Source organism: Pseudonaja textilis, chromosome 18, assembly GCF_049901715.1.
Source record: "Pseudonaja textilis isolate UNSWEBS1 chromosome 18, rPseTex1.2, whole genome shotgun sequence".
NCBI lineage: Eukaryota > Metazoa > Chordata > Lepidosauria > Squamata > Elapidae > Pseudonaja > Pseudonaja textilis.
Genome location: NC_142007.1, coordinates 7,687,925 through 7,706,411, shown reverse-complemented (window position 1 = coordinate 7,706,411; position 18,487 = coordinate 7,687,925). Strand labels below are relative to the sequence as shown.

General features: G+C 51.3%; 1 protein-coding gene across 1 annotated transcript in view; it reads left to right on the top strand.

The window, feature by feature from the left end:
• The window catches only part of UBR4 (ubiquitin protein ligase E3 component n-recognin 4), a 128,616-nt gene that overhangs the window by 49,057 nt on the left and 61,072 nt on the right, over positions 1-18,487 (top strand). The window contains 14 exon segments of the mRNA XM_087914818.1: positions 683-884; positions 1,844-2,007; positions 2,123-2,339; positions 3,062-3,278; positions 7,625-7,657; positions 10,141-10,204; positions 10,386-10,520; positions 11,599-11,773; positions 12,362-12,505; positions 13,454-13,575; positions 14,706-14,817; positions 15,999-16,129; positions 16,527-16,704; positions 17,572-17,676. Of these exon segments, the coding sequence (XP_087770944.1) occupies positions 683-884; positions 1,844-2,007; positions 2,123-2,339; positions 3,062-3,278; positions 7,625-7,657; positions 10,141-10,204; positions 10,386-10,520; positions 11,599-11,773; positions 12,362-12,505; positions 13,454-13,575; positions 14,706-14,817; positions 15,999-16,129; positions 16,527-16,704; positions 17,572-17,676 (1,999 nt within the window).

Sequence of the window (18,487 nt, the reverse complement as noted above, 5' to 3'; positions counted from 1 at the left end):
CAGCTCTACTACACGCGTTTTCCGAATAGTTTTTATCCCAGGGCTATAATTGCACTGAACAACGAACTTAAGGACCACCGTCAATGAGCCGCTGGACAGGATTACTTGGCCTGTTATGTGGATGTTTGTGTGTTTTTAGGAGGCGGGGAATTTTTGGCAGGTGGGGGGGGGTGTTTGGGGATTGTCGTGTGTGTGTGTGCATGTTGGGTCCGGTCTCTGGGTGTTATGTGAATTTTGTCGTATGTGTATATACTCTGTATACAATGACAACAAAGCATTATATTATTATTTTGTGGGCGTGGCCCTTCCCACCCCACTAGCCTGCTTTCCAGCTCCGTCCTCCTGTGCAGGGCAACCCAAGGAGACCCAGCCGATCCGCTGGGACTCGATGGGAGGCAGAGAAGAGATACGGGGTTGGTGGGGACAGTCAGAGGTGGTTCTTTTGCAGGTTCTCCAAACTACTCAAAATTTCCGCTACCAGTTCTCGAGAACCGGTCAAAACCGGCTGTATTACCGCCTCTGGGTGGAGGGCTTTGACTCGGGATGCAAAGCTTTGGTTCGCCTTGGGTGCCCAGAATGGCTGCTGAGCCCCCTTTGCTTGCCAGCCTTGTTCCTCAAGGTACGCGCTCACGCACGCGCATGCCCCCGAGGCGTCGACCCTGGTCCCTTTTCCTGCCCTTAGATCCAAGACATGGTGGCCATCCGGCACACGGCCTGCAACGAGCAGCAGCGCACGACCATGATCCTCCTCTGTGAGGACGGCAGCCTGCGGATCTACATGGCCAACGTGGAGAATACCTCCCACTGGCTCCAGCCCGCCCTGCAGCCCAGCAGCGTGGTCAGCATCATGAAGCCCGTCCGCAAACGCAAAGCGGCGGCCATCCGTAAGTCGCCGCCAGGTCAGGTTATGGCTACGGGCGTTGGGCAGAAGGCGGTTTCTCCTCCTCCTTCCCTCTATCCCTCTGTTTTGCTCCCTCCTTCCTCTCTTGCTCCCTCTCTCCCTCCTGTTCCTCTACCTTTCCCCTTCTTCCTTCCCTCCCTCCCTCTCTCTATTCCTCCCTTTTCTCCCTCTTCCTCCTCTTGCCTTCCTCCCTCTCTCCTTCCTTTATCCTCTTCTTCCTCCTCCTCCTTCTCTCCTGCTTTTCCTCTTCCACATCATCCCTCCTCCTCCTCTCTCCTCCCTCTTCTTCCTCTTCCCCTTCCTCCACCCATCTGCTTCCTTCCTTTTCTTCCTTTCTCATCTTGCCTCCTCTTTCCTCCCTCCCTCCTTTTTCTTCCCTCCTTTTTCTTCCCTCCTACTATCTCCTCCCTCCCCACTTCCCTTTTCTTTCTCTTCCTCTTTCCTTCCTCTTTCCATCCCTTTTCTTTCTCTTCCTCCTTTGTCCTTCCTTCTTCCCTCCTCTTCCTTTCCCCCCCCTTCCTCCTCCTCTCTTTCCTCCCCTTTCTTCCTCCTCCTCTCTCATTCCTTCCTCTGTTTTTCTCTGTCACGTTACTTGACTCCCTTGTATCAGAATTCTCTGGTCACCACTATTTATACTGACCTGTCGTATTGTTTCCATGTTTTATATTTCCTATCGGCCAATCCTTTTGCACCCAAAGACCTTACAGTCCAAAACTGAGGATAGGGAAGGCAGTGAGAGTAATGAGGGAGGGAGGACCTGGGGAAAGACAGGTTTATATGTTGTAAACCAGGATTGCTGCCTGGCAGAGATTTGACCTGGGAAGAGGGGAAGTCTGAATTTCAGGAAAGGCCTCCCAGAGCAACCACAGCGGCTCCCCCGGTTTCAACCTCCGCTCAATGTCCCGCTTAATGTCCCGTTCTGTCGCTGCCCTCTCCCTCTAGCCACCCGCAGCTCCACCCAGGTGAATTTCCCCATCGACTTCTTCGAACACAACCAGCAGCTGACGGACGTGGAGTTCGGGGGCAACGACCTCCTGCAGGTCTACAACGCCCAGCAGATCAAGCACCGCCTCAACTCCACCGGCATGTACGTGGCCAACACCAAGGTAGGACCTGGCGGGGGTCAGCGGTGGCGAGGAAGCCCCTCGGCTGCCGGCAGAAGGAGAGGCCGAGCCCCTGGCCTTTCCTGCCTCTTGAGCCGTGCCTGTCCTTTCTCGGTAGCCCGGGGGCTTCACCCTCGAGGTGACCAACAACAACAGCACCATGGTGATGACCGGCATGAGGGTCCAGATCGGGACACAAGCCATCGAGAGAGCCCCTTCCTACCTGGAAGTCTTCGGCCGCACCTTGCAGCTCAACCTCAGCCGCCCCCGCTGGTTCGATTTCCCCTTTACTCGCGAGGAAGCCCTGCAAGCCGACAAGAAGCTGACCATTTTCAGTAAGAGCCCCGATTTTGATTGTCTTTGCGGGTGCCGGTGTCAGACCTGCCCCGGTCAGATCCCTTAGGGAAGAAAGACCATCGACTCCGTTGGGCTGAATTGATCGGCTGCCGGCTTCAGTAAAGTGAGGCTAGAGCTAGATTTCCTGTGCGAAAAGATCACCGATTATTCCTCCCGTCCCAGGCCTCCCCCCCCATGACCCGTTTGTCTTCAGCTAGGGAAGAGCCCTTTCGGTATTGTGAGAATCTCTGGGACGTTTGAGGCCTCATCCACGTTCCAGTCTCAGGGTGCGCGGCCTTGAGGGCTGTCACAAACTGGTTTCTTGTTTCCCTGGTCTTTATCAAGCTGTCATTCCCCCCTCTCCCTATTCCTCATCACACCCCCATATATTCTTTTTGCCTGTTTATTCTCCTCCACCCCCCCTCCACCCCCCAGCCTTTGATGGCAGGATGCCAGCGAGGTGCCAAGCCGAAGGTGGCAACCTGACAGCAACAAAGTCTCGGGAGCTGGCGGGATGGGGGCGGGGTGTTCCCATTGCAAGGAGCTATAGTTTGTTGAATGGTGGCTTGTTGGTGGAGCTTCCGGATGCAGAGTGATAATCGTGGTTTATGAACCCGCAGCAGCCTTTGGAAAAGATGCCAAAAGGCCCCGCGGACTGAGGTGGTTGCCCAGTGGCAGATTGACCCCCACACACACACCTCCCTTCTTTTCCCAACTGCAGTCGGGGCCTCCGTGGACCCCGCCGGAGTCACCATGCTGGATGCCGTCAAGATCTACGGCAAGACCAAGGAGCAGTTTGGTTGGCCGGACGAACCTCCGGAGGAGTTCCCCTCGGCATCCGTGAGCAGCGTCTGCCCCCCAAATCTGAATCAGGGGAACGGGGCTGGAGACACAGAGTCGGCGACCCCTGCAGCTGTGGGCGGCACCGTCCTGGAGAGGTAAGTAATGGGCCGAAGGTTGGTTTTTAGATTCTGCACCTCTCCGTGGTCCATACTGGAAATCCATTCTAGCATATCCACTGTGCAGGGCGTTATTTCGCGCAGGAAATGTCCAACTTGGCAACTTTATGTCAGAGTGTTTGCAGCGCGACTATTATTATGAGATAACCCAGGAGCAGAACACAGCACACAGACATTTAACAACAGTGGTTTATATACCACAATTATATACAGAAATATATGTGGTAGGCAATATACCTTACAAGCAATCTTGCTTCTTCTCTACACAGAGAATTCTGAAACTCTGCAATGAATACTAGGCCCAAGGAGAGGAAAAGCCCTCTAATGGCTGCCTTTATATAAACACCTCTTAAAGGGGCAGAGCACATCCCCAGACTTAAAGGGAAATACCCGTGCTATGCTGATTCACTTTTATTGCATCATCCTATATGGCATCAGCTTCACTGCTGGTCGGCTCTTCAATCCCAAGACCTTAACTTTCAACTCTCAGAATTCTGGGAGTTGAAATCCACAAGTCTTAAAAGTTGCCAAGGTTGGACACTCCGTGCTTTAGCAACTTCCAAATCCTGCAACCCCTTTTCTCATCCTGTCTTTGCCCCGTGTGTTTTGGAGAGGCAGGGGCCAGGCAGTTTATGCTCGGCCTACTCTCTGTCGAGAATACATCATCCACCTGCTGGTTGTAGTTCCTTTGTTCCCCCTCCCTCCCCTTTAAGTTCTCTCTTTGCTTTTTTACGCTTCCCTTGTTCGTTCCCTCCTCAGCTTGTTCTCCAGGGCAGTTTTGTGTCAGTTTTCCATCAGTTACCCCCATTTAAATCATCATGGAGTCTCGAGCCAGACTTTCAAAACTTCAAGAGGATTTATCGGGAGTTAGCATGTCTGGCACTGCCTGGGTGTAGCCGACTCTGAGGCACATAATTCATGGTCACTCTTGACCCTGGTTTGCCCCCACCTCCTAGGTGTATCGTAATTCATATTCTCCAATGGGACACGCCCATAGCCAGGAATCATCAGTCACGTTCTCCAGTTAGAATTTTGCCTGCAGAAACTTCGGTCACCTGGTTGCTATCTTTGAAAAACTATTTATAGAATGCATTTTTTTATTTCCAAGCTGCCTCACTGCTCTTTCAGAACCCCTTTCCTCCCCCGTCCCTTTCCGTTGGCACCTCTAAAAACACCGTAGAAATATTTTATGAGTTGACATTTTGAGGCAAAGAATTCTTGAGTCAGGAAAAGGTAAACTCCAATGCGGGAGGAAGTTCGCTGGCTTGGGTTTTGCTCTTGTGTTTAATGGAAAAAGACGAGGAAAGGAAGGGAGCGATTCCAGAAGAAAAGGACACGTGCAGAGCTGAGGTGGAGACCCCCCACTCCCCTTTAACTCCAGTGGGTTTCTTTTCAAAGCAGAATTATCTCTTGTCTTGCATGTGCAAATATCCCTCGTTTGCCTGTACAAAAACGGTCATCCCTGGGGCCCTGGAAAATTGCTACTCAACGTGCTGGAGATGCACCTTTCCTTGAAAATTTTCCCAGTGTTTCTGGAAAGTATTTTTCTGGGTCATCCCATCTCATGCACCTTCTATTGGGCAGCACCAGCTTTGGAACTCTTTACCGCTGGAGATTTTCAAAGGAGGAGGAGGTGGTGGTGGAGGAGGACTTAATAGCATTTGAGGGCTCCAAAAATTCAGTGTGACCCAGAACCTGATTTTTCCTGGGTCTTTCTCTCTTGCCAAGGTTGTGGTGCAGAGGGCTCATGGCAGGATTCCAGTGCCACACCCAGAGGATCTGACTTGGCATTTGTCTGGCAGATGTGATCTTCGACAGCTTGTGCCTGGGGTCCAGGACTGGATCTGCCACTTGTCCCCACTCCTTCCCACTGCAGCCGATTTTGGTCACCATGCTACAAAAAAAAGATGTTGAGATTTTGGAACAAGTTCAGAAAAGAGCGACTAAGATGATCAAAGGCCTGGAGACAAAAACATATAAATACTTAGATTGATTGATTGATAGATAGATAGATAGATAGATAGATAGATAGATAGATAGATAGATAGATAGATAGATAGATAGATAGATAGATAGATAGATAGATAGATAGATAGAATTCTTTATTGGCCAAGTGTGATTGGACACACAAGGAATTTGTCTTGGTGCAAATGCTCTCAGTGTACATAAAATAAAAGATTCAAGAGTCAATAATCATGAGGTACAACGCTTAATAATAGTCACAGGGGACAATATGAAGAACGGCTACAGGATTTGGGCTTGGCAAGTCTAATGAAGGATGGGGGTGGGTGGGACATGGTAGCAGTCTTCCAGTCTTTGAGGGACTGCCCCAAAGAAGAGGGAGTCAAGCTATTCTCCAAAGCACCAGAAGGCAGGACAAGAAACAATGGAGGGAAACTGATCAAGGAGAGAAGCAACCTGGAATTTAGGAGAAACTTCCAAACAGGGAGGACAGTTAACCAGTGGAACAGCTGGCCACCAGAAGTTGTGAGTGCTTCATCACTGGAGGTTTTTACAAAGAGATTGGACAGCCACTTGTCTGAGATTGTATAGGTTCTCCTGCTTGAGCAGGGGGCTGGACTAGAAGACCTCCAAGGTCCCTTCTAGCTCATTCATTCTAATTCTATTTCGTTTCTGTGCCACCCATCTCTCCCCTCCATTGGGGATTCTGGGCAGCATCCTTAGCTGGTGCCATCCAGACCCCTTTGATAGTGTCAGAGTCTAGCTGCGCTTTTCCTTGGAAGCTGAATTCTTACGAGCTGAAATTCTACAGTCGGCTCTGTTTTGCACCGTGGGACAGGAAATCTCGCTCATTTGCAAGGATCAGGGGCCTCAGTTTTAACTCTCAGGAAATTGTCGACTGATTAGAATTCAGCTGTCCGAGCCCAGTAACATTCAGCTGTTGCTTTAAATCCATACAGTCTGGAGAGGTGTGGGATTCAAATTTTTAACAACCGGTTCTGTGGGCGTGGCTTAGGTGGTGGGCATGGCTTGGTGGTCATGTGACTGGGTGGACATGGCTTGGTGGTCATGTTATTGGCTGGGCGTGGCTAACCAATATCACTCACATCGAGGCACGCATCTCCTCGCCTGGCCTTTCATGACTGTGGGGATGCTGCAACAGTCATAAGGGTGAAAAATGGTCATAGGTCACTTTTTTCAGTGCCATTGTAACTTTGAATGGTCCCTCCACACAAACAAACTACCAGCAAAGGAGGGGGAAAAACCTCCAGAGAAGTTCCAGAGACAGGAAGTCTAGTCCTGCCAAGAATGTAATAAGGGTTAATGGAGAGGCAGTTTCTGTAAGCAACACCAGAATGTTTCCTTCCTGCCTTCCTTACAGGATTAGCCCAGTAATTTATTCTAACACCCGGTTCTCCAAACTGCTTAGAATGTTAACAACCGGTTCTAGTGAATAGTGGAATCCCACCCCTGGTCTCCAGCCTTTAATCTCCTTAGTTGCTCTTATCTGCGCTTTTTCCAAAGCCTCAACATCTTTTTTGTAATGGGGTGACCAAAAATGGATGCAGTACTCCAGGCATGGCCTTACTTAGGATGTATAAAGCAGTACTAAGTCTGGATCTTTGGAGGCAAGGGAAAGAAAGTGGGATTCTCAGGAAGCCAAGACCTCAGCCTTCTATAGGGTCCCTGCAGCCTCCTGGGGGATCGAGCAAGGTTTGTGTGGATTGGCGGCGTCTTCCAGCCCCCTGCACAGCTTCCCCCTCGGGCGAGAGCAGGGGTGTCAAACTCAATTTCATTGAGGGCTGCATCAGGGCTTGTTTGACTGGCGGCAGGGGGGCATGGCCATCTTGATGTCACTCATCGAGGCTCTGTTTTCGGCCATGACAGCCTCCCGCAGCCTCCCCTAGGCTCCGTTTTCGACGGCAGAGGGCTGGAGGCCATCACGGCCAAAAATGGAGCGTGGAGAAGGTTGTGGGCAGCCTTCCTGAGCTCCGTTTTCGCTGGCAGAGTCACCACGGGCCGGTCCTTCACTGTTTCCAGGGTGGCCCCTGGGCTGGATCCAGCCCCCAAGGCTTGAATTTGACACCATTGGCCTAGAGGCTTCTTCTTGCTTTTGTTGACGAAGGAATCGGAGCTATTCTCCCTTCTATTTGGGGGTCCGGCTTTGCTCACGTGCCTCCCCTTCCCTCCCTTTCACCCCAGTTCCCAGCTCCAATTGAGTTTGCTGACTTGACTCCCTCTGTTGAGTTGCTCTTAGGATGTTGTTTTTTTTCTCAATTCTGGTTCTGTGTGCTTCGTATTTTTTCATTTATATCTACCTATATTATTTTTCTCCCCCGTTTTCCTTTCGCTCCCCCCAAAAGTCCTGACACTGAATCCTTAACCACCCTGGACCGGTTAGTATCTTGCCTCTCTCTGCACGAATGGTTTTGTGTGACAGAGGTGGCTGTCCATTGCTTCCATCCTATTGGCTGTTTTTATTTTTTATTTTTTCACCCTTGTCCATGTGTTCATACATCCGGTCGGGGGTTTTTTAAATCATTAATCTCCTCTGCGCTGCTTAATAACGGAGTCCCTTGCATGGCGGATTTAAGTCAGCGAAAAGAGAAAGACAAAATAATTCAACTCAGCCGGTCATTTTCTTGCTTGGCTTCCTTCTGGTTCTCTCTGCTTCTGACTAACTGTTGCCTGCAGTCTAAGCAAAAAAACAACAACACTGAAGGGCAGAGATTGACCAGCTTTTGAAAAGGGTGAGAGGGCGTGATCCTGCAACATGCCTGCGTGTTGTGTGAAGGAAGTCCCTGAGTTGCCCCCAAAGGGACATGCTAGCTCTGTTTCACTGGCTCACAGCCTTCCTGGTTTTTCTAACTTACCCTGTTTCCCGAAAATACGACCTACCCTGAAAGTAAGTCCTAGCTTGATTGTTACTCATGTGCCCAGTATAAGCCCTATCCCTAAAATAAGCCCTAATTAAGATCTCGCCAACTCCCGAGTGGACAGGTAAAAATTAAGCTAAGGTGAGGATGTGGAGGGTGGAGCTGCCCTACTGCTTACCTTTGGACAGTTGTAGCCAGGCCTCACACACCCCGACGCCTGCATCACTGACCCATTTCTTCTGCAGCCAGCAAGGTTGGCAAGGCTTTCCTGAAGGCCTCTGTAGCTGATAACAAAGCTCAGGATCGATCCAGAGCTCTTGTTATCGGCTGCAGAGGCCTTCAGGAAAGCCTTGCCAGCCGCAGAAGAAATAGTTCCTGAAGGCCTCTGACAGCGAAAAGGAGGCCAGGGGCGATGAACACAAGTGAGGTTAGTCAGTGGATGACATCCCCCGAAAATAAGACCTAATGCCTTTTTGGTGGCAAAAAAATGACAAGACAGGTCTTATTTTGGGGGCAACGCGGTAGAAGAAGTTCCCTCTTTGTAAGTTGTTTTTCATAGCTTGTTTCAGATGCTAGATGAAGAAAGTTTGAGCCTCTTGAACAGGGAATTCACTAAACTGCTTGTTGGGTCTGTTCTGGCTTTCTTTCTTTCTTTTTTTCCGGTTCCCCTCTTTTGGAGCTCTCTTTCCTGGTTGATATGTACAGTGAAAACCGGAAGGGATGAGCTCAAAATTGAAATGCTGTAGATAAAAGACACAACCATTGTTCCAAAGGAAAAGAAACCATTCCAGAAGGAGGCTCAACTGTTGTATTCTTTAAAAAAAAAAAAAATCCATTCCTCTCGGCAGCCTAAACGAACAGACTTGGCGATGTGGCAGAGAAGAGATCTGTGTTAAATAAGTGGAATATCTACAGAGATTTTCCACCATCCAAGTCATGGAAAAACTTGGGTTTTCCCCCTCAAAAACGTTTTGCTTCTCACCCCAGTTAAGTCCATCTTAGTTTAACTCAGAACTGAAGAAGCTCCTTGGATGAGAAGCAAAGCATTTTCAAAGGGGAAAAAAAAACCCAAGGATGTCCAGTTGCCGTTTGAAAACCACCTTTGGGAACAATAAGCGGAGGAGCAAATGAGACCTAGATTGTTGTGGGTACCTTTATCCCTCTGCGCAAAAGTAGAGTCCAGAGATCAGCCTGAACTTTTGATCGCTTGGAAGACTTTGGAGTAGCTCAGCCAGAGTCGTTGTGTATCTCTCTCGCCTGTCATGCATCATTAAGTCAGCCTGGATTTAATAAGAGCAAGGAAGCCCCATTAATAGATAGTGGGGATTCTGTTGATGTAATATATATCCGCAGGCATCATCCAGGCAATGTGTCTTTTCTTTGAATAAAACAAGCTTCCTGAAAGTAACTCATCTTCACCGCTATCATGGGGATGAGCCGTGGTGGTGCAGTGGTTAGAGTGCAGTACTGCAGGCGACTTCTGCTGACTGCTGGCTGCCTGCAATTTGGCAGTTGGAATCCCACCAGGCTCAAGGTTGACTCCGCCTTCCATCCTTCCAAGGCCAGTAAAATAAGGGCCCAGATGGTTGGGGGCAAGAGGCTGATTCTGTAAAAACCCCTTAGAGGGGGCTATAAAGGGACTGTGGAAGCGGTATATAAATCTAAGCGCTGTTGCTATTGCTCTCCCCCCATCAGGGACTTCAGGGGTCTGACCTGGCCAGAGGTGTGCCCTGAGTTTTTCCGAACACGAGCCCAAGATTGCCTTAGACCTGCATGGCGCCTGGAGCAGCTCCTTCCTTTGCTTCGATTCTTTTCTCTGCGCTGGGGCAGGAGGGTGGGGAGGGGGAGGAAGGAAGGGGGAGGGAGACAGAGCGAAGGGTTTGGCATCCCTACCTGCTCCCCGCCTTCTTTTTGAGCCATCGTGTGTGTGTGTGTGTCTTGTGTCGAGTCTTCAGGAGCCTTTTCTGACCTTGTCTTTCCCTCCTTGTCTTTTCCTCCTACAGGCTAGTAGTGAGTTCTTTGGAAGCCCTGGAAAGCTGGTTTGCCGTCGGGCCACTCAACGAGAAGGCAAGTTCCTTTGCTGGGTGGGTGGGTGTTGGTCGGTGTTTGTGGGGAGGTTGGGGGAAGAGAATGGAGATGCCTCAAAGCCTCGGGGGAGCTCACAGTTCCTGACTTCTCAGACCGCTGTGCTGAATCAGAGATTGTCTGGAAATGAGCCGCTGTCTGACCTGAGATTGTTCGCCCTCAGGAGAAGACCAAGGCCGCTACGCAGGAGTTGGCCACCATGTTGCTCTCCACACCGGCCCCTTCTAGCGTCCAGCAGCAAACCAAGAGCCTTCTGGCCAGCCTCCACGCCAGCCGCTCAGCTTACCACAACCACAAGGTAAGCAAGCCAGGTTCCTTCCTGGCGCAGCATCCCAGATCCCTCCGTTAGCCACCCTGCGGAGTCCCAGGGGAATCTGGAAAACTCTCAGCAAAGTCTTGCCTCAGTTTCTCCATGGGCAGCTGGACTTCCTGCTTTTCCTTTGAAGACAATTTACTGTAAGGCACCCAGAAAGTATCCATGCTATCAATCACTCCGAGACATCTTCTCTCCAATTGATTTACTTAGAAACAGATCTGGCATGTCAAAGGCAATTTCCCAAGTGAAATTATTTTCGGGCGTTACACAGAATCCACCTTCTGTCCTCCCTTTCCTCCCACTTCTACACTTCATAAATCTCCAGAACCAATTAACTGCCCCTGGAATTTCTTAGTAGGACATACAGAATGACCATGAACTTTTCAACTCTTCCAACTCTCTTTAAAAAAAAAAAAAACGTGGCAGCTGAATTTTTAAAGGTGACATTCGCTTCTCCAGCTCTGTGGGAATCCGTTCATACCCCCCGTGTCATTTGAAGGATGTTCATCCCGAAGTGCATAGCTAAATGTCCGTGGAGATGCTCAATCATCCAGGTCATGGATGTCCCAAAGGTGCTCTTTTTTCCTCCACGAGGCAGCTGGGTTTTCTTTGAAGACATTTCACTGCTCGTCCAAGAAGCTTCTTCATCTCTGGAGTTGCCTCTTGAAAAAGCACCTTTGGGGCCTGGAGGACCGAGAATCTCCGTAGACGTGTACTGATAGACCCACACAGGCGCAGAAGAAACAAAACCAGCGCGAGAAAACAGGACAGTTAATTTCCCCTCTTCCCCTTGTGGGGCACCCATTATCCAACCGCAGGGCCTTGAAATGTCAGGATTTTCTCGGGCTGCCAACTTCTCCCATACATTCCTTGCCTCCTTCCCAGCTCCCAAAATATTCCAAGCTTTTCCCCCTCCCTCCCTACGTTTTTGTGGCCAAGTTGAGAGTAGAGGTGCATTGAGGCACCCCTGCTGGCGTTGGGGTGTTGTCCTGTGGGGGTAATTGTGGGGAAGGGGGATTCTGATTCAGCTCTTTCCTTTGGCACGGTCTGCCTCCCACAGGATCAGGCCCTGCTGAGCAAAGCCATCCAGTACCTCACCACCTCGAACAAAGAAGGGAAGGACCTGGAACCAGAGGTCTTTCAAAGGCTGGTCATCACCGCCCGCTCCATCGCCATCATGCGGCCGAACAACCTGGTGCATTTCACAGAGTCGAAATTTCCGTCTCTGGAAACAGGTAGGGCGAAACGGTTCAGAGTATTGCAGTGTAAATTCAGCGCCAGAAAAGTAAACACAGATGGCCGAGGCTCTATTTAGCTTCTTTATAAACATATAAAGTAAATTTCACAATACCAGTTGTAGATTTCTCCAACAGGGAGCGAACTCAAACAGAAGCAGACATGTTACAGGTTCGACAGCAACTCAGGAGCGCAGAAACAGACCCCAGTTTCACTTCAGTTCAGCAAGCAAGCAAGCTCTTTCGCTCTAGAGCTGAGCACAGAACAGAGATTAACATCGCTGCAGAGCTTAATATAGAGATAATATAGATTTCAGTTTCCAAACAGTCTTCATTGGCTGACTTAGTTGCTATGCCTATTCATTGGCTGACCTGGTGACCATGCTCTTATTCCGGTTCATGCCTATACTCTTGACAGAAGTTCCTCCTTTGCCTTGTACACAAATCCCCACACAGCCAGCTCGTTTTTTTTCTCTCTTGTGTTATTTTAATTCCTGTGCCGTTGTTTCATTTCTTTTGAGGACAGGGGGCGGGGCGGGGTGGACGGGCTTCCAACCAGCAAAAAAAAGCCTTCCTTGAAACTTGCAGAAAGCATCGAAGAAGGGCAGGAGGCTGCGAGGGCCACCGTGGAAGGAGAAGGGTGCAGTTTTATTACCCAGCTGGTCAACCATTTCTGGAAACTTCACGCCTCAAAGCCCAAGAACGCCTTCCTGGCGCCTGCTTGCTTGCCAGGTGGGTCCCGTCTTCCCCCAAGCGGGGATCCAACTTGGCTGCCGGGGCAGGAGCCGCGTGGAGCGTTCCCATGCCAGGCACACGGCCTCTTGCCGGGCTTCCTGCCCAAAATATTCGGCCAGCTGAACCGTTCGTGCTGCCTCCTGTCTCTGGACCCCGTAGTGGACCCCCTCCTCCCAGCTGCCCTCTTTCCTTCCTTCCTTCCTTTTCCTCCTGTCCCACTCCCTCCCTCTTTCTCTCTCCCCCTCCCGCCTTCCTTCCTTCCTTTCTGTCTCTTTCTCCCTCCCTCTCTTTCTTTCTCTCCCTCCCTTCCTCCCTATTGCTTCCTGTCTCCCCTCTTTTTCTCCCTCCCTCTTTTTTCTTTCTTTCCCTTTCTCTCTTTCTCTCCCCCCTCTTTCTTTCTATCCCCTTTTCTGTCTTCTTCCTTCCTTCCTTCCTTCCTTCCTTCCTTCCTTCCTTCCTTCCTTCCTTCCTGTCATTCCTTCACTTTTCTCTATCCCTTTATTTCTTTCTCTCCCTCCCTCCCTCTTTTTTTTTTCTTTCCCTTTCTCCCTTTCTCTCCCCCCTCTTTCTTTCTATCCCTTCCTTCCTTCCTTCCTTCCTTCCTTCCTTCCTTCCTTCCTTCCTTCCTTCCTTCCTTCCTTCCTTCCTGTCATTCTTTCACTCTCTCTCTTTCTCTATCCCTCTATTTCTTTCTCTCCCTCCCTCCCTATTCTTTCTTCCTCTCGCTCCCTCTCTCTCTCTCTCCCTCCCTCCCTCTTTTTCTTTCTTTCCCTTTCTTTCCCTTTCTCTCTCTCTCCCCTCTCTTTCCCTCCCTCCCTATTCCTTCCTTTCTCCCTCCCTCCCTCCCTCCCTGCCTGCCCTGGAGCAGAAAGGGCGCCTGGTCAGTCACACCCAGGATTTCCCCCTTTCTCTGAGCTCTCCTCCCTCTGCCTGCCTGTGCTACAGGGCTGACCCACGTCGAGGCCACTGTCAATGCCCTGATAGACATCCTCCACGGATACTGCATCTGCGAGCTGGACTGCATCAACGTCGCCTCCAAAATATACATGCAGATGTTGCTGTGCCCGGTACGTTGTTTCCTGGCTGCGTCTCCTGGGGTCCGTCCCCAAACAACCAGGGCACCCTCCGTGTGTCTTTGCAGAAGGGCAGAGCGTGGCCCCCTCCTCCCCACTCAGCGGGGAGGCTGACCGAGGGAGGACCCCAGAGGGAGCCGCAGGAGAGGCCTGGCTTGTCTCTTGCTCCCTCGGCTGCTGGTTAGCTGTGGTGGGGAGCGTCCAAACCATGTGGGAATCGGCAGCCTGGTAACAATCCCACCCGTAGGAGGAGTAGGGCAGGAAGGACCATCTCCTCCTCCTCCTCCTCCTGCAGAGCCCAAAAGAAGGGAGGCCAAAAGCTCTGAGAACTCAGCAGTCTCTGCTAGTCAAACCCTCCTGTGGCTGCATGGCCCGCATTCCCTGCTGGGTGTCAGCTCCCATAATCCCCAACCAGAAAGCCGCCAATCTGAGCCGGACGGAACCGCTGCTCGCTCCTTCCTGTTTATTCAAGAGTTTTTGCAAGTGTTAAGTTCAGCGCCAGAAAAATAAACACAGGTGGTTGAGGCTTCACGTGACGTCTTTATAAACATACGAAATAAATTTTACAATACCAGTTGTAGATTTCTCCCAACACGGAGCAAACTCAGACAGAAACACGTCGCAAGTTCAGAGCAGAGCTCCGGTCTTCAGCAAGCAAGTCAGTTTCTCTTTTACTTCAGTTCTGCAGGCAAGTAAGAGAAGAGAAGCGGTTTCATCTTCAGTAGACAGACTCGGAGCTTCACATAGCTGCAGAGTTGCAGAGCTGAAGAAAGAGAGCCACGCCTAGGCTGCTAATTTAGTTTCAGTTTCCAAACTGTCCTCATTGTCCGACTTAGTTGCTATGCCTTGCAACCAAGCTCTATTCCGGCTCACGAATATACTCTTGACACCGTTTGCCCTCCATCGTCCAGGCAAGGAAGAGCCAAGATTCTTAGGCTGCACCTGTGAACCGACCCAAAGTTTAGCTAGGTCTGAACAGCGTGTGAATGCGGCGAGAAGGTTCCTCCGGAGGGCTGTTCGTCCGATCTTTTCGGGCAGAGAACCGGAAGCTGGTCCCCCTTGAGAGTTTGTTCCTGGCCCCTCCCCTCCCCTCCCCTTTTCTGATTGGCTGCTTTGCCTTCCAGGATCCGGCTGTCAGCTTCTCTTGCAAGCAAGCGCTGATCCGGGTGCTGAGGCCCAGGAACAAGAGGAGACACGTGACCTTGCCCTCTTCCCCTCGGAGCAACACCCCCATGGGTAAGGGGAGGCGGCTCTGTTTCGGTCGCCCTGGGGCCACGGGGGACCTCGGGGGGAAGCCCCACCAGGGAGGGTGTCCCAGCCCTTTGAGGAGACCCCAGGAGCACCTCTTCATCCTCTGGGAGGGTCACCTCTCCTTGGTGGGACTGGAGAAGTTGCCTTGCCCCGTCTGTTCTCTCTTTCTTTTTTCTCTTTCTCTCTCTTTCTCTTCCTCTCTTTCTCTTTCTCTCCCTCCCTCCCCCCTCTCTCTCTTTCTCTTCCTCTCTCCCCTTCCCTCCTCCTTCCCTCCCTCTTTCTTTCTCTTTCTCTCCCTGTGTCTCCCTCTCTTTCTTTCTCTCTCTTTCTGTTTCTCTTTCTTTTTTCTCTTTCTCTTCCTCTCTCTTTTTCTTCTTCTTACTCTCCCTCCCTCCCTCTCTTTCTCTTCCTCTCTTTCTCTCCCTCCCTCCCCTCTCTTTCTCTTCCTCTCTCCCCCCTCTCCTCCTTCCCTCCCTCTTTCTTTCTCTTTCTCTCCCTCTGTCTCTCTTTCTTTCTCTCTTTTTCTTTCTCTTTTTCTCTTTCTCTTCCTCTCTTTCTTCTTCTTACTCTCCCTCCCTCCCTCTCTTTCTTTCTCTCTCTTTCTCTTCCTCTCTTTTTCTTTCTCTTTTTCTCTTTCTCTTTTTCTTACTTTCTCTTTCCTCTCTCTCTTTCTCTCTCTTTCTCTTCTTCCTCTCTCTCTCTTTTTCTCTTTTTCTTCCTCTTTTCTTTCTCTCTCTCTTTCTCTTTCTCTTCCTCTCCCGCCCTCTGTCTCACTCCCCCACCTCTCTCACTCCCTCCTTCCCTCCCTCTTTCTCTCCCTCTCTTTTTTCTCTTCTCTCTCTTTCTTTCTCTCCCACTCTTTCTTTCTTTCTTTCTTTCTTTCTTTCTTTCTTTCTTTCTTTCTTTCTTTCTTTCTTTCTTTCTTTCTTTCCTCGCTCTCCCTCTCTCTTCCTTCCTTTCTTTCTCTTCCTCTCCCCTCTCTCTCCCCTCTCTCTGCCTCCCTCCCTCTCTTTCTTTTTCCCTCTCGCTCCCCTTTCTTCCCAGCCCCCCTCTCCTCTCTCTCTCTCTCTCTCTCCATCTCTCTCTCTTTCTTTCTCTCTACGGCATCTGGCTGGGCTTCGCAGGACTTTCCTATTATTATTATTATTATTATTTTCAATGTCCAGGCGACAAAGACGATTATGACGACGACGACGCGGACGACAAGCTGCAGACCCCCGGCCTGCCCAATGGGGAGGACATTCGGCAGGAGAGCCAGGAGCAAAACGAGGTGGACCACGGAGACTTTGAGATGGTGGTGAGTTCCCCGGCCGGTGAGGGAATCCGGGCCTGACGCTCAGCCTGGGGCATCGGGACGCTTCGTTGGGGGGGTCTGCCTGGGGTGGGCTTAATGTAATGATCGCTTAGAGGGGGGGGTGGATGTCAGTGGGTCTGTACGTCTCCCAGGGGCATAATGGGGGATCTGTCTAACGTAGAGCCCCCCCCCCGAACCTTCTGGGCACCAGGGACCGTGGAGAGAGGTCTCCTCCCGGGCTGGGAAGGGTGTGGTTTCGCGTGCTGCCTGTGTCCCCTGGGTGGGGCTTTGCTTGTTTGCGTAGCCCGGTTTCCGGCATGCCCCCGGCCCAAAGGACCCTTCGGGGACCCCTGGTCTAACGCGCCAGGCCACAATGCTTTGGCATCTCTCATGCTCCTAGTCCGACTCGATGGTCCTGGAAACCGCCGACAATGTGAACAACGGGAACCCGTCCCCTCTGGAGGCTCTCCTGGCCGGGGCCGAGGGCTTCCCTCCCATGCTGGACATCCCGCCCGATGCCGATGACGAAACCATGGTCGAGCTGGCCATCGCCTTGAGCCTGCAACAGGACCAGCAGGGTGAGAGAGGCAGGCGGGCCCCTTCCCTGCTACAGTGGGGTGGCGGGGTGGGGGCCCCTCCTTTATAGACCTGGGCAAGGCAAGGCCTGCTGTGCTGTATGGAGGGGAGGGATCCGGGAGTGAGCCGCGGTGGCACAGTGGGGAGAGTGCGGTACTGCAGGGCTACTTCTGCTGACTGCCGGCTGCCTGTAATTTGGCAGTTCAAATCTCACCAGGCTGAAGGTTGACTCAGCCTTCCGTCCTTCTGAGGTGGGTCAAATGAGGACCCAGATTGTTTGGGGGCGAGAGGCTGACTCAAACCGCTTAGAGGGGGCTGTAAAAGCACTGTGAATCGGTATACAAGTCTAAGCGCTATTGCTACCTTCCTCCTTCCCTCCCTCCCCATTCCCATCTCCTTCCTTCCTCCCTTCGCCCCTTGCCTTCCCGCCTTCCTCCTTTCCCTCCCTGTTTCCTTCCCTCCCTCTCTGCCTTCCCATTCCCGTCTCTTTCCTCCCTTCCTTTCCTTTCCTTCCTCATTCCCCTCCTCTCTCCCTCTCTTCCTTCCCTATGGTTAGAATACGGTATTGCAGGCTAACTCTGCCCACAGCCAGGAGTTCGATCCTGGCCGGCTGCAGGTCGACTCAGCCTTCCGTCCTTCCGAAGTCAGTTGAGGGCCCAGATTGTTGGGGGAAGCAAGAGGCTGACTCTGTAAACCGCTGAAAGAGGGCCATAGAGCCCTGCAAAGCGGTATATAAGTCTAAGCGCTGTTGCTATAGTTATCCCAGACACGGAGGGGGAAAAAAAACAAGAGACTTCTTTCTTGGTTCATCCCGTACCCCTGGCATTGATTTCTCCTGCCCTTCCTTTCCTTCTCTCTTTCTCACATAGGCAGCAGCAGCAGCGCTCTCGGCCTGCAAAGCCTGGGGCTGTCTGGACAGGCCCCCAGCTCTTCCTCCCTGGATGCCGGGACTCTGTCAGACACCACTGCATCAGGTAACGCACACGGGGTCAAACCCGCTCCTTGGGGGTTGGGGGCCTCGGTGGTGCAGTGCTTAGAGTGCCGTGTTGCAAGGCTACTTCTGCTGACTGCCGGCTGCCTGCAATTTGGCAATTCAAATCCCACCAGGCTCAAGGTTGGCTCAGCCTTCCATCCTTCTGAGGTGGGTCAGATGAGGACCCAGATTGTTGGGGGACAAGAGGCTGACTCTGTAAACTGATTAGAGAGGGTTGTAAAAGCACCGTGAAGCGGTACATAAGTCTAAGGGCTATTCCTTCCTTCCTTCCTTCCTTCCTTCCTTCCTTCCTTCCTTCCTTCCTTCCTTCCTTCACAATGGGTAGAATACAGTATTGCAGGCTGACTCTGCCCACTGCCAGCTGTTCAGTCCTGATCAGCTCAAGGTTGACTCAGCTTTCCGTCCTTCCGAGATGGGTAAAATGAGGACTCAGATTATTGGGAGCAAGAGGCTGACTCTATAAACCGCTTAGAGAAGGCTGTAAAGCACTATAAAGCAGTATATAAGTCTAAGGGCTCTTGCTATTAATCAGCCCTGCCTCGATCAGACGCCTCTCGCGAGACAGTCCCTATCAAGGTGGATTTGATTTAAATCACCATTTAAATCACCAGTAAAAAGGCTCGATTCAAGTCAACTTGATCTAAAACTTTGAAAGAGCCACTGTGATCCCTCCTCTGACGGCTGTTGATTCACTGACAGTCCCATTCCCCGGAGTGGGACAACTGGTGAGGTGACAGGGACCCAACAAGGTGAGGGATGTTGGTGGGCGGCAGGTGAGTGGATGCCCGCTA